At 39.2% G+C, this 11,775-nt stretch overlaps 1 protein-coding gene across 1 annotated transcript; it reads right to left on the bottom strand.

Moving 5' to 3' along the window:
• Nucleotides 1-8,512: 8,512 nt before the first annotated feature.
• Nucleotides 8,513-10,872, bottom strand: LOC131060779 (uncharacterized). The gene has a single exon (XM_057994169.2). It carries the CDS (start codon nt 10,164-10,166, stop codon nt 9,009-9,011), a length of 1,158 nt encoding a protein of 385 aa, XP_057850152.2. The 5' UTR covers nt 10,167-10,872; the 3' UTR covers nt 8,513-9,008.
• Nucleotides 10,873-11,775: the final 903 nt, after the last annotated feature.

Below are 11,775 nucleotides of genomic sequence, written 5' to 3'. Positions count from 1 at the left end.
GTTCAACTAGCTGAAGCACCACTACCAGGAAAACAAACTATGGAGATTGAATTTTCAGACAGGGACGTTCTTGCTATTTCTACCACACAATGGACTCTATACTTTGATGGATCCTACACTCAACATGGTTCAGGTGTTGGCATTCTATTCATCACTCCTAAAGGACACACTATACCAAGATCATATAGGCTTATGTTCCCATGCACAAATAATGTGGTTGAATATGAGGCATTGGTTATAGGCATCAAAATGGTTGTAGAATGGAAAATCACAAAGTTAATGGTCTATGGAGATTCACAACTAGTCGTCAATCAAATCAACAATGACTATCAGACAAAGGATGACAAGCTACTACCCTACAAATGAATGGTGGATGACTTCAAACAGTATTTTGTACACATCACCTTCGAGAGGATACCAAGGTTGAACAACAAAGCAGCCGATGCCATGGCTACTATCGCTTCATTACTACAAATTCCAGAGCAACAGAGTCGTTATGAGTTCCTGGTAGAGCAACTGTTCTCCCCAGCCTATGACCACTCCAAATCCCATGTTGTCTATGCCTTAACCGGTTCGGATTCACCTTTATATGGACCAATATATGATTATTTAAAGAACAACATCCTACCCATTGACTTATCTCAGAACCAAAAACGTAATTTTATCCAACAAGCCGCCCGTTATACCCTTACTGCTGATACTTTGTACTGTCGAGGTCTAGATGGTACTCTTCTTCATTGCCTTGATCGTAATGATTCTGATTCCGCTTTACACGAGCTTCATGAAGGTATTTGTGGAACACATTCTAGTGGGACTACTCTTGCTAAAAAGCTTCTAAGGATGGGATACTACTGGCCTACAATGGAGAAAGATTCTTACCACTTTGCCAAGAAGTGTCCTAAATGCCAGATCCATGGCAATCTGATACATGCACTAGCACAGGAACTGCAGCCATTTACAACATCCTGGCCCTTTTGTCAGTGGGGACTAGACTTGGTCGGCAAAATTCATCCTTCATCTTCAAATGGACACAAGTTCATTATAACTACAACAGAATACTTTACCAAGTGGATAGAAGCAGTCCTAATGACCATAGTAACTGGAAAGAAAATTGCGTCTTTTATCCTAAACTATCTGATCTGCAGATATAGTATTCCAAGTTCCATCATCACCGATAATGGATGACCATTCAAAAACCAAGATGTTCGAGAACTATGTGAGCAATTCAAAATACAACATCAGTTCTCTACACCATACTACCCCTAGGGGAATGGTCAAGCAGAAGCATCTAACAAAACAATACTGAAAAATTCTCAAGAAAACAATAAATGATTCAGGCAAAGATTGGCATATCCAACTCAATCCAACACTTTGGGCATAAAGAACCAGCATCCATACACCCACAGGAGCAACACCTTTCTCATTGGTCTATGGATCCAAAGCTATTTTACCGCTGGAGGTAGAAATTTCGTCTCTTAGAGTCTCTCTAAAAGGCTTAATCCCATATGAAGAGTATCGGGTCAACCGACTGCAAGAACTGGAACTATTAGATGAAAGACGTTAGCATGCTTACACTCATCTCAAAGCATATCAGCAACGCATGTGCAGAAGCTACAATCACAAGGTCATCCCTCGCAATTTCAAGGTTGGTGACCTAGTCCTCAAAGAAAATCCAAGAAATCAACAAGATCGAGAAAAGAAAGGGAAGTTTGAACCTAACTGGTTGGGTCCCTATGTCATCATATTAGTCTATGGATCAGGTGCCTATCAGCTCACAACCTCAGAAGGAGATGTGCTCGACGAACCAACCAACAGCATTCATCTGAAGAAATACTACACTTGAGTAGTCTAAATGCATGGAAAAAGCAAAAACAAGCAAAAAAAAAATTAAAATTAAAAAAAAATCAAAAAAAGGGTCAAAAGCGTTGACTTACTGGTGGTCCGTATGCGGCAGGTCTCCGATGCCTCCGAACGCGCTCGAATTGATGCGTAGAATAAGGAATAGGCATTTTGTCTTCTTTCCAAAAGTCTCTTTCTCCAAAGTCAACAAGCACAAATGAAACAAATCAAAACACTTTTCCCCTTTTATAGGAGAAAAATGAAATTAGGGTTAGGGCAATGAGCACATAATTTTCTCACGATCTCCCTCCTACCCTAAAAACACGTCAATTATCGGGAGATGAATCAATTTCAACGTTTCACCTAGCCAAAATCTTGTGCCGCAAATGCAAATCATGAAATCAAATCAATTTTTTCAAAATATTGATTCATCTCCCGAGGGGGCATTATCACCATCGTTCATCAAATATGGGGCATCACACATCAACTCTGAGGCACAACATGAAAATCATAAAAAAATGACATCGATCATAAAATCACAACGACACATCATTTTCTTTGAAATAACATGTGCACACACGTCACTTCAAAGAGGGGCAAATGTAGACGTATAAAAATGACCATATTCCTAAATGGATATTTTATGTTCATTTTTCTATTTAATTAAATAATCCACATTCCTCTATTTAATTAAGTAAATTACTCAATTAAATTCACTATACCATTTAATAGGATAAATTCATTTTATTCAATTCAAGCTCCTATCCACATTTTAATTAAATTCAAATTTAATTAAAATGGTTATCCTAAATTAAATAAATCTAATTTATTTAATTACAACCAAATTGAATTAAATTCAATTAAAACCTATTTTCCCTCACCCACTTGCAAAATCCTACACCTACCACTTGCATCCTAACTCTCTTTCTAACCTCTTCTAGATTCTTCTAAACCTAATTAATTAACCCAAACCCATCCATTATCCCTTTCCCCTAAATTTGAGGAGGTCACTTCTCAAATTTGGAGCAAAGTCTTCAAAATGCATTAAAGCCTTTATCCATTCAACAAGCTGAATGCCCCCAAATTTGGAAGGACTCTTACGAAGTTATCCCCAAAGTCTTCATAACCATTAATGGTTAACTCAACCCTCTTACATAGTTAAAGAATTTCCATAAATTCAACCTCCATCTAACCCAAGGGTCTCATCAAGCATTTATTGCTTTGACCATAGTTATCCTTAAACCTTTGCACAAGAGTTTATCCTTTGGGTAAAAGCTTTATTCAATGGATAATCCTAACTCAACCTTAACCCTTAACCCCTAGGGTAACCATGAGGTCTTCTCAAGCATTTAATGCTTCTTACACCTCCTCTCAACCAACCTTATGTGGACAATTGTCACCATTTCATTGGTGCCAATTACATACATGGATTCCCAACTTTCAAACTTGGCCCTTGATTGCCTCTTTCAATCCTGACCATCCATTGCCCTGTTTTTGCTATAAATAGAGCTCTCATTCCTCCATTTTTGATATCCAAGTCTTTAGCATCACACTTATACTCAAATCCATTCAAGCTTTCATATTTTATATGCTCATCATTTAGCTTCTCTTTTAAAACAGGAATTAATCTAAATATGCTAATTTAGAGTATGTTCCTTATCATCTAGCTTATATCATGAACTAATATAGCATGCTAGGATAATTTTGTTTACTAATCTTGTCATCTTATAACTAGTTTATTGCATTTGTAGCATCATGCATAGCTTAGGATGTATCTCATATTAAAATCAACAAAAGCATCCCTCGTTCTTGCATTTGCCATCCCTAAACCATTTTGCTCAGTGATCTGAGAGCAAAAACATTGGTTTGAGGGACCGTGCAAGATAGAGAACCATGGAACCATCCTTGGGAAGCTGAGCCATACTTCATGACTCCGTAGCTTGCACCAAGAAGTCTTGTGGGTGTGTGAGCAAGGCTCCATAGAGCTTAGTTTCTCACATATTGAGTTCTATCGGCCCGCTTTTCCTGCATACAGGTAGCAGTCAAGCGAATTATTAGATATCTGAAGGGAACTATTGACTATGGGTTATGGTATCCATACAATAATGATTTCAACCTGAAAGTGTTCACAGATGCCGATTGGGCTGGTAATGTAGATGACCGGAAGAGCACAACTGGTGGTGCATTCTTCCTTGGTGGTAGACTGGTCTCATGGATGAGTAAAAAGCAGAGTTGTATCTCTCAGTCTATAGTAGAAGAAGAGTATGTTTCAGCTTTTATGAACTGCACCCAGACTATTTGGATGAAGCATGTATTAAATGGCTTCAAAGTTCCTGTATCTGAACTGGTAAGCATATTTAGTGACAATACAAGTGCAATTAACATTTCCAAGAATCTGGTTTTGCATGCTAGAACCAAGCACTTTGAGCTCAAGTATCATTTCTTGAGGGAGAAGGTTCAGAACAAGGAGGTTGTGTTGGAACATGTTTCCAGTAAGGAGCAATTAGTAGACATATTCACCAAGCCTCTAGTAAAGGCTATATTTACCTATTTGAGAGGTGAATTAGGGGTGCTGCCCCTTCAAGAGGTGAACTGAAAATATGTGCTCCACATCAGTCAGGTATGGAAGTGTCCAATATTTTTCAAGATTGATGTGTTGAAGGATGCTACTCCTCAGGGGGAGTAGCATAATGGAACAGGGAAGTTTGTGCCTCCACTTTGGCATTGTTGTCAAACAGGGAGAAGAAGTTAAGCGGAGAAGATATCTGCAGTATTGGGAGAGAAGGTATGAAGCAGACAGATATCTTTGTATATTGCCATCATTGCCAAAGGGGGAGATTGTTGGCATATGTGAACCGGTATGAAGACATGATGACATTGAATGTTGTCATTGATGTCAATATGCTGAAGAGTGAACCGGTATATGTAAGTAAGCAACTGGCAAGAGAAGCAACTGGCAAGAGAAAACAGTATGATACTAAGAGCTGGTATATGAGAGAACCGGTATATGTGAAAAGTTGAACCGACATGTTGGTATGAGAACTGGTCTATGGAAGTTTTGCATGACTACCGGTTGGTAGTCTCAACCTCAGGATTTCCGGTTGAAGTGTTCCAAGCCTGTGTGACTCAACCGATGACATTGTGTGATGAGTTAGCATTGTAATGAAGATCCGATCGTGTTGCCACGATAGCTTGAGTGCATGAAGGATCTTGCATGAAGGAGATCGATCCTATCTACCTCGGGAATATGTAAAGTCTCTGTAAACAGTGGAGAATGCATGATGGGTTACAAGCCGCCATGAAAGCGGTGAAGAATGAACGATGGAGAATATCTTGAGATATGTTTAAGACTTTTGTATTCAAATGCAAAGTGTTCAATGGCCAGGATTGAACCGTCTGAATTGCTTAACCTAAATGTTTAGGGTTTAGGGTTTATGCTACTGACCTATCTGTTTCCTATAAGGTCGATGTTGTGTTTCTTTCTGAGGTTGTTGGCAAATGGTGTGTGTGTATCTAAGTGAAGAGATACGTGATTCTTGCTAGACCAGATGAGATAAGAGGATTGATTCCTGCATTGTGTGTGTGCAGAAGGAAGGAACCTAAGCAGATCTGCATTAGGCATTGAGTGTTATTATTAGATCATTGTAATACCTGTTGATCTTTAACCACTTCAACAGTTGGAAAATCCCTTAACCAGGTAGCTTTAATCAACTTGTTGTAAATCCTTTAACAGGGTGACTCAAACTAATTGAGTTCTTGAAATCCTCTAACAAGGTAACCTCTAACAGGGTTTAACCCTTAACCGGGTATTTAGCCATCCCTTAACCGAGTGATCTCTAACAAGATCGGTTCCTAGCAGAACCTATTGTAACAGTCTTTAATCGGACTAGGCTCCTAACAGAGTGGACTTCTAAAGAGTTCAAAAGCAGCTTGTGGGTATTCATCCCCACCGTGGTTTTTCCCAGTTGGGTTTCCACTTGAAAAATCTGTGTCATGTGTAGTATTTTTCATGTGATGATTTAAGTGATTTGTGTCTGAAGGTAAAACATGCTGAGCTAGCTGTTATTATATTTTCGATGATAGATTACCTATTCATGCGTAAAGGTGAAATGGAAGTGTAGTAGTAAGTTGAGTGGAAAACTAAGTGATTAACCGGTTAATGCTTGTCACAGTCATTCCTAGTCTTACCGGTTGCATTATGTTTCAAACCAGTGTTACTGTCTATCAGACATTTGCAGTGTTTGCAGTCAAACCGGTTCGGGAAAAGATTTTGTGACTGTACTGATTCACTCTCCCCCCCTCTCAGTACCAGTTTGGTACTTATTGTTCATCATTGAGTTATCAACATCATCTTAGGTTCATTTCTTGTTTTTTAACTATAATCATTGTTCCAAATTTGTTGAAATGATCCAACTAAGGGTATCATATTGGGTTTGTTACATGCTTTCTTGTTATTGTTAATCATTGTTCCATGGTATTTGAATCGATCTAACGAAGGGTCTAATTAAGAAGAAGAAATTCCCCAAGGATACTTGTGAACACTTTCAATCTTTAACAAAAGTCAATTATTAAAAGACCGATGATAGAGAATTCCAATTATCATTTTATGTTAGTTCGCTCTAGTGGATGCAAGTGCAAACTTGCATGTCAATCCATTTCCACTCATGATAATCAATTCCACAAACATAAACCTAAACAAGAATAAAATGCAAGTTATAAATTTTAATATAATTATCTAAATAAACTTTAAAAAAAATATATCATAACAAATTGATTCATCCAAATTTATACATTATTTTCCCACCTTCAAATTTTCAATTAAATATTACACTTCAATTTTAAATTACTACATTTAATTTAACATTTTTTATTTTAAATATTTATCTTTTATTTAAATTAATTGTAAAATTATCATATTATAAATAATATATTTTCCTTACACATGTAATCAGATTTGATTGATGTATTCAACTTAATAGATATGATGTTCTTTTTATATCCGTACAATTATATTGAATTGAAATAATCACATAAGGAAATATGCTAGTTACCACTATTAAAAAATTGCATCATTTCACATAAAGGACTAGTAGTTATAAGTGCAATCCTCTTTTTTCTTTTCGCTATAGATATCACATGCCATTTAGCAAAAGTCTTGACATAATCAATATGCTTGAATCACCTGAACATATTTCTCTTCGCCTAAATTTAATGTTAGTGGCATGTTCGTTAGGCATGGATACTTTCGTTCAAATCATTATCACAACCCCATGCGGAAATTTTGTTTGGAGTATCAATCTAACAATCTCTTTCTAAACTGAATTTCTCCAACAAGATAATGTAACCAAATTGATGGCCATTCTCTTAAAATATCTACATGTCAAAGTCTCTATATAATAAATAAATAAAATTATCAAATATTTAGAAATTTCATTAAGATATTCTAATTTTGCTCTACTCAAAATCATTTGTGGCAATTCCAAATTATAGTAATTTATAACTAAGATTTTATGTCTATGTCATCAAATATGGTGCAACGTCAACATATTTTTGTTGAGTTGTCTGAAAAGATCTCTAAAAAATGATTGATTAATAGTTGTGAATTAAGTTATATTTTGTTGGTGCGTTTATGTGATATCACTTCCAAAGAATACATTTTATTCAATTATGAAAACTTGTGATCAATATTAGAGAAAAAGCACTAGTTACTGCTCATGTTCCAATTGTCATTTACTCCTTGCTCACCCAACCCCCTAATTATTAAATTTAAAGAAAACCAAAAAAAGGAAAACTAGAAATCCATTAATAAATTTCACACGTACCTATAACCTTCGAATAGTTAGAGTTAGTAGACTTTAATTGGAGGAGTTGTGCAACTTCATTGGTACCCATAGCACTTGACTATTGCAGTGTTTGTGCATAAGTATTGACAATTTTTGAGGTGATTGTAGTTCATGAGCAACTTTAAGTAGGTATTGAGTGAAATGACCACTTTTTGACCCTTAAGTAGGTATTAGGTGAAATGATCACTTTTTGACCCTCGTATGTATAACAGATCCGACAACATTACTACCCAAAACCCAGAACAATAGCTATAAACAATTAAATCACATACAAAGACAACCAAACGAATCGTTGAAATCCAATGTACCAGTTAAGATCTATAAATGCACGAAATTAACTTTAACACCTAATGGTATGCTTCCCCTTTAAAACCCCAATTCATAATATTATACCATTAAATATATTAGACTTTACATCAACAAATATTATTATTGATCATCTTCGAACATGCTCAACTACCTATTGCAAGATGTTGGAACATATACCCACCATGGGGTGGGTGTACTGGCCGTAGTGCTTCGTTCTGGAGAGTGTATTGGATAGCAATTACAAACTTGCATATTGTCCCACCAACTGAAAAGCAAAAATTTGGGTTCCCACCAAAAATGTTAATGGTTGGAGAAGCAATGTTCCAAACTTATGGCACAAGATATATATGGTGGGACGTTACTAAAATTAACTTTCATTTATAATATTAGAAGTGGATGGCTACATCAATGAAATCTTAAATATCATTTTTTCCTCCCTGTGTAAGCGCAATAATGGAAGCAATGCTTAAAACCCACAAACAGGCAATCTAAAAAAACGACCTGAATCATTTATATACATGGGAACAGAAGAGATAAATACTCATAATTATAATAATATACGATAAAATATAATTTTTGAAAAAAAAAAATTCAAAGGATAGTAGCTCGTTTGAGCACTTTTGCAGGCTGCAAGGCGCCCTTAAAAACTATACAGGACTCTGCTGTACCCGAGATAAAATATATCCAACTTTATATTTGCTCCGAAAACACATGACTTTTAAGTATAATAATCACAGAATTTGCAGCTGGAAATGGCTTTCAAGTATTATAATCACAGAATTTGCAGCTGGAACAATCATGGATCGCCAAAATAGTCTGAGCAGTACATTACTCAAATCCGCAGGCAGAGGCAGAGACAGAGACACAACTCGATTCATGGAGGCGCGATTTGTATGACTCTCTTTTCTTTCTGGCCTTTTCCCCGTGTGAAGAAACATGAGATTCAGGAGCGGTTTACTTACATAAATAATGAGGATTGAGGATTTTTTTGGGAAGGGATCGGGGAAGGCTTGATCCTTACTGTACAAGCTTATCGAGGGTTTGGTCCGAAGACGAAATCCACGAATCCACCATGCGATCGGGCCGCCCGTGATTATTATTATGATGATCAGAAGCATTAGCGATGGCTTCGTCCAGGTTAAGGGTTCGACTCCTGCTTGGATCGCCTGCTCCTGCGGATTTGCTGTAGCTCATCTTGCAAGCAGCAGCGTTGTCCTGCCCTGCGTGCCATGGAACCAGATCGGGCAGTGCGTGGGCGTTTAACCCTAGCTCTTCCAAAAGCCCGGCCTTCATCTGCGCATCCGCGATGTTACTCAAAGGCGCGCCTCCTGATTTGTGCACAAGATTCCCCCCGCCGCCGGGGTGTAGCAGCGACTGGAAAAGCGGGTTTTGAGGAAAACTCTGCAAATTAGGGTTAGTAGAAGGGGGAAAACTGAGCGCGCCCGGCCCGGCCGCCATGCGCTGCGGAAAGGGGCGGAGTAGAAAGGGATTCCCCAGGCCTCGAGGGCCACCGAGAAAATCGAGGCGCGCCCGCGGAAAGGGCGAGGCTGAAGCGAAAGGGGCGGGCGGGATACCTGTAAATTCCTGCACCATAGCACGGAAATTCGATGTGTCCGTGGTGAGAACCGTGGTCGGCGCCCGGCGAGATGCCCGGGACCTTTTCTTCCCCGCCTTCGATGCCCCCCCCGCCTGCTCTACGGACAGCCGCCCGCTCGTACCCCCATTAGAGGCACTGCTACCCCCTGCTCCGCCTCCGCCTCCGACACGGCTTGAAGAATTCCCATGGTGCTGCCAGTGTGATGCCGAAGCTGAAGCCGCGTCGAAATGCTCCATGCTGCCATTACTGTACTCCGGAGCTCCGCCTGCGGGCAAAACCCTATCGGCGCTTGTGGCATTGCTACCATTAATGCTGTTATTATCTGCCGCCTGTGGATCGCCCAAGCCCTGGCTGGCTTTCCTTATCAGGAGTCCCTGCTGCTGCTGCTGCTGATTCCTCGGATTTATGTTCTCCAGATAAGAGGCGAGCGGATCGAAGAACGAGTGGTGAATGGCTCCGCCGCCGCCGGCCTGCCCTGTGCCGCTTCCGGCCTGGTCGAGAAGCGAAGTAATGGAGTTTCTTGAAGTGAAGTCGTCTTCTATTTGGGAAATCTGAAACCCACAGCCATTATTGTCCATGATAGCAGTCTATGAGAGAGGGATTATTGGATTCGGGCCCAGAATCTCAAGGGAACTGATTGATTACTCTCAAAACTGGAGGATTTGGGCGAGGATTGAACTCGAATGGCCCCTTACAATCATCTCTCCCTCATAATGCAAAACCCCTCAATGATTGAGACACGCACTCACTCATTCACTCGCTCCACTTCTCTTCTGCTCTGCTCTGCTCTGCTGTGCTGGACTTCTACTGCAATGTAGCCGCGGCTCGGACAGGCTTAATAATAACAGGCGCACGTGATTCTAGCGAAAAGATGAAAAAGAGCGAAAGAAAGAAAGGGTCTCCCCACTCCCCAGATCTTCAAACTCTAAAAAACTGTAAGGGGGACCGGGCAGCTTATATCAAGATTGACAGACATGTTCCGAAAAGCATATTGCACACTGTGCATGACCCGTCTATTAACAGATTCCGCGAATTTACACTAAATTTGATGGAGGAGATTAATGGGTCAAAGTCCAAACCCAGCTATTTCTGGAAATCCGGATAGACAAACCCTTCTTTGTCTTAGCGCTCATGTCGCTGTATATATGAATGAACACAGCAAGTAGTGGTGGCACTGTGTATGTTTACAGCCAGGAGTTTAATTTGGTAGGATTAGGCGGTCAGTGAGGTGAGCGGGCCAACGGCTTCATTAAGTACGAGGTGTTTGGGTAGATGAAGTGCAGCTGAAACAAAGGCATTAAATACATATTTGCATTAAAAACTTTGCATTTGAGGATTTAAAGTCGTGCCCAGGGCGGAGAAAGGGAGGCCGCTGTCGGCCTCTAACACTACATGTGGCAAATTTGCTGTGGAATCAGTCAAAGCAAACCCCTCCCAGATTACCACTTAGCTAGCCTCACTAAATCTCCATCACGTCAGCTCATCTCCACACGACAAGTTATTTCACTCTCCTCATCTAACTCTTCTCCCTAGTAAATAATATATATATATTTTTATTACAAAAGGAATCAACAATTGGTCTGATTCCAAAGCTTAGACAGCAAGCCTCCTTATAATCTCTAAGCAAGTGCAATGGATCCCACATCACAGATCATGTGTAAATCATGAATCAAACCTATGACTTAAGTGTCTAAAATGATAGTCAAGATCTCAATAAATAATATTATTTGATCGTGATCAAGGAAAATCAATTGTTTGACAAGTTGGTAGACAATTATCTAGGTAAGCATGAGATTTTTAAGGCTTGAATATGAAGATTGATTTGGCACTTTCATCGCGTTACTTTATCTCCACACGACAAGTTATTTCTCTCTCTTCATCTAACTCTTCTTTGTAGTAAATCATATTTACAATTTTTTTAATGTGAGAGGAACGAAGGTTAGTCTGATTCGAAGTTTAGACGGTGAGCCTCCTGATTCTCACAAAAGCAATGGAACCCACATCCTACATCACATTGAAATCAGGAATCAAACTCATGGCCTAACTACTTAAAACGATAGTTAGGATCAAGTGAATTGACCCTAATAAATAATATTACTTAGCCATGATCAAGGAAACCCATTTACTTGACAAGTTGACATTCAACTATCTAGGCAAGCATGAGATTTGGCGAGTCTCTTTTATAAT

This window comes from Cryptomeria japonica, chromosome 10 (assembly GCF_030272615.1).
Source record: "Cryptomeria japonica chromosome 10, Sugi_1.0, whole genome shotgun sequence".
NCBI classification, from domain to species: Eukaryota; Viridiplantae; Streptophyta; class Pinopsida; order Cupressales; family Cupressaceae; genus Cryptomeria; species Cryptomeria japonica.
The sequence above is the reverse complement of the archived record's forward strand: the minus strand, read 5'-3'. Positions and strand labels throughout refer to the sequence as shown.